Raw genomic sequence first — 1263 nt, forward strand, 5'->3', positions numbered from 1 at the left:
ATGGATACTACCGAAAACTCAGTGGATTCAAAATCCATTAAAAATTTTGAAACGTGAGTATTTACATGGAATCCTGTGTAATCAGAGAAAGATGGATATATTTAATATAGCAAATTTCGAGGAGTGGGGAAGCAGAATGTATATGGACTTTCTAGCCAGAGACCAAGTTTACTTCCTCCCTTCATACAGCTGTGTGACTTTACACCATTCATTTAACCTCTCTAATCTCATTTTTAAAACTTTCATGGAATTGTGTAGAGGATTAAGATACCAAGCACTGTATCAGACACCTAGTCAGAAACCTGGTCCTGGACCCACAAGGATGCTCCGGGAGAGGCCAAATTGCTAGAGGAAGATAGGTTTTGGAGTTTTTTGGCCTCCTGTTAATTTGTACTGTTTTAACACTAAAATGAAATGGCTGGTTCTCAGTACCTAGTTATGGATTATCTTTACCCTTTGTTTCACTCTTGTCTTCTTTTTTGCAATATTATACTTATTAATGCTTCCAATGGCTAGCAAGTGGAGAAAGGAAAAGGTTGAAACTCAAACACTTGATATAATTCATGTCTATTGTTATCAATGAGAATTTCTTAGGATACTTTTGATTCTAAAACTTTCTTTCAGAGACTCAGCATTCTTCTGGGCTAGCCTGAGAATTACAAGTTAAATTACAAGTTAATTTTAGTACTAAACAATAGTATTCTCACTGCTGTCAAGTTGGATCCAACGCATAGCGACCCCTCCTTGGGTTTCCGAGGCGTTATCACTACGGAAGTATATTGCCCAGTCTTCCTTCCGAGGAGTGACTAGTGGGTTTGAACCACCAACCTTCTGGTTAACAGTCAAATAAATGCCTTGGGCACTATGCCACCAGAGTTCAAATTGCCAATAAAAAGTTAGCAATATTTAATTTAAATGTCATCTTTAGAAAACTAGGTTATAGGTAAAGGAGTTATTCCAGAAATTAAGCCTTTGAAATGCAATCTCATTTTTAAATATTTTTCTCATAATCTATTTAAAGTGATTTACACATTTTCCTACTTTGCATTATTATACACTTAAATAGCAAATTGCTTGGGAGCCCAAAGCAAGTTTAGGGCTATTATGATCCTATGATTAGTTATCCTCACATTCCCTAGCATTTTGGGTCTCTGTTCTTTATCAGCCATACCCACTCTCAGTCTAGCTATCACACATTGCTGGTAGAGTACCCATCTCTTAAAGAGGGAGACGGTTCTATGACTCATTATCTTGGGGTCCCTG

General features: G+C 37.1%; 1 protein-coding gene across 1 annotated transcript in view; it reads left to right on the forward strand.

Moving 5' to 3' along the window:
• CASP3 (caspase 3) overlaps positions 1–1263 on the forward strand; it is a 12989-nt gene continuing 11726 nt past the window's right edge. Inside the window, exon 1 of the mRNA XM_007940872.2 lies at positions 1–53. Within this exon, the coding sequence (XP_007939063.1) occupies positions 1–53 (53 nt within the window). The remainder of the gene's footprint in view (positions 54–1263) is intronic.

The sequence above is a fragment of the Orycteropus afer genome, unplaced genomic scaffold (genome assembly GCF_000298275.1).
Source record: "Orycteropus afer afer isolate SDZICR_OR568_19922 unplaced genomic scaffold, OryAfe1.0 scaffold00073, whole genome shotgun sequence".
NCBI lineage: Eukaryota > Metazoa > Chordata > Mammalia > Tubulidentata > Orycteropodidae > Orycteropus > Orycteropus afer.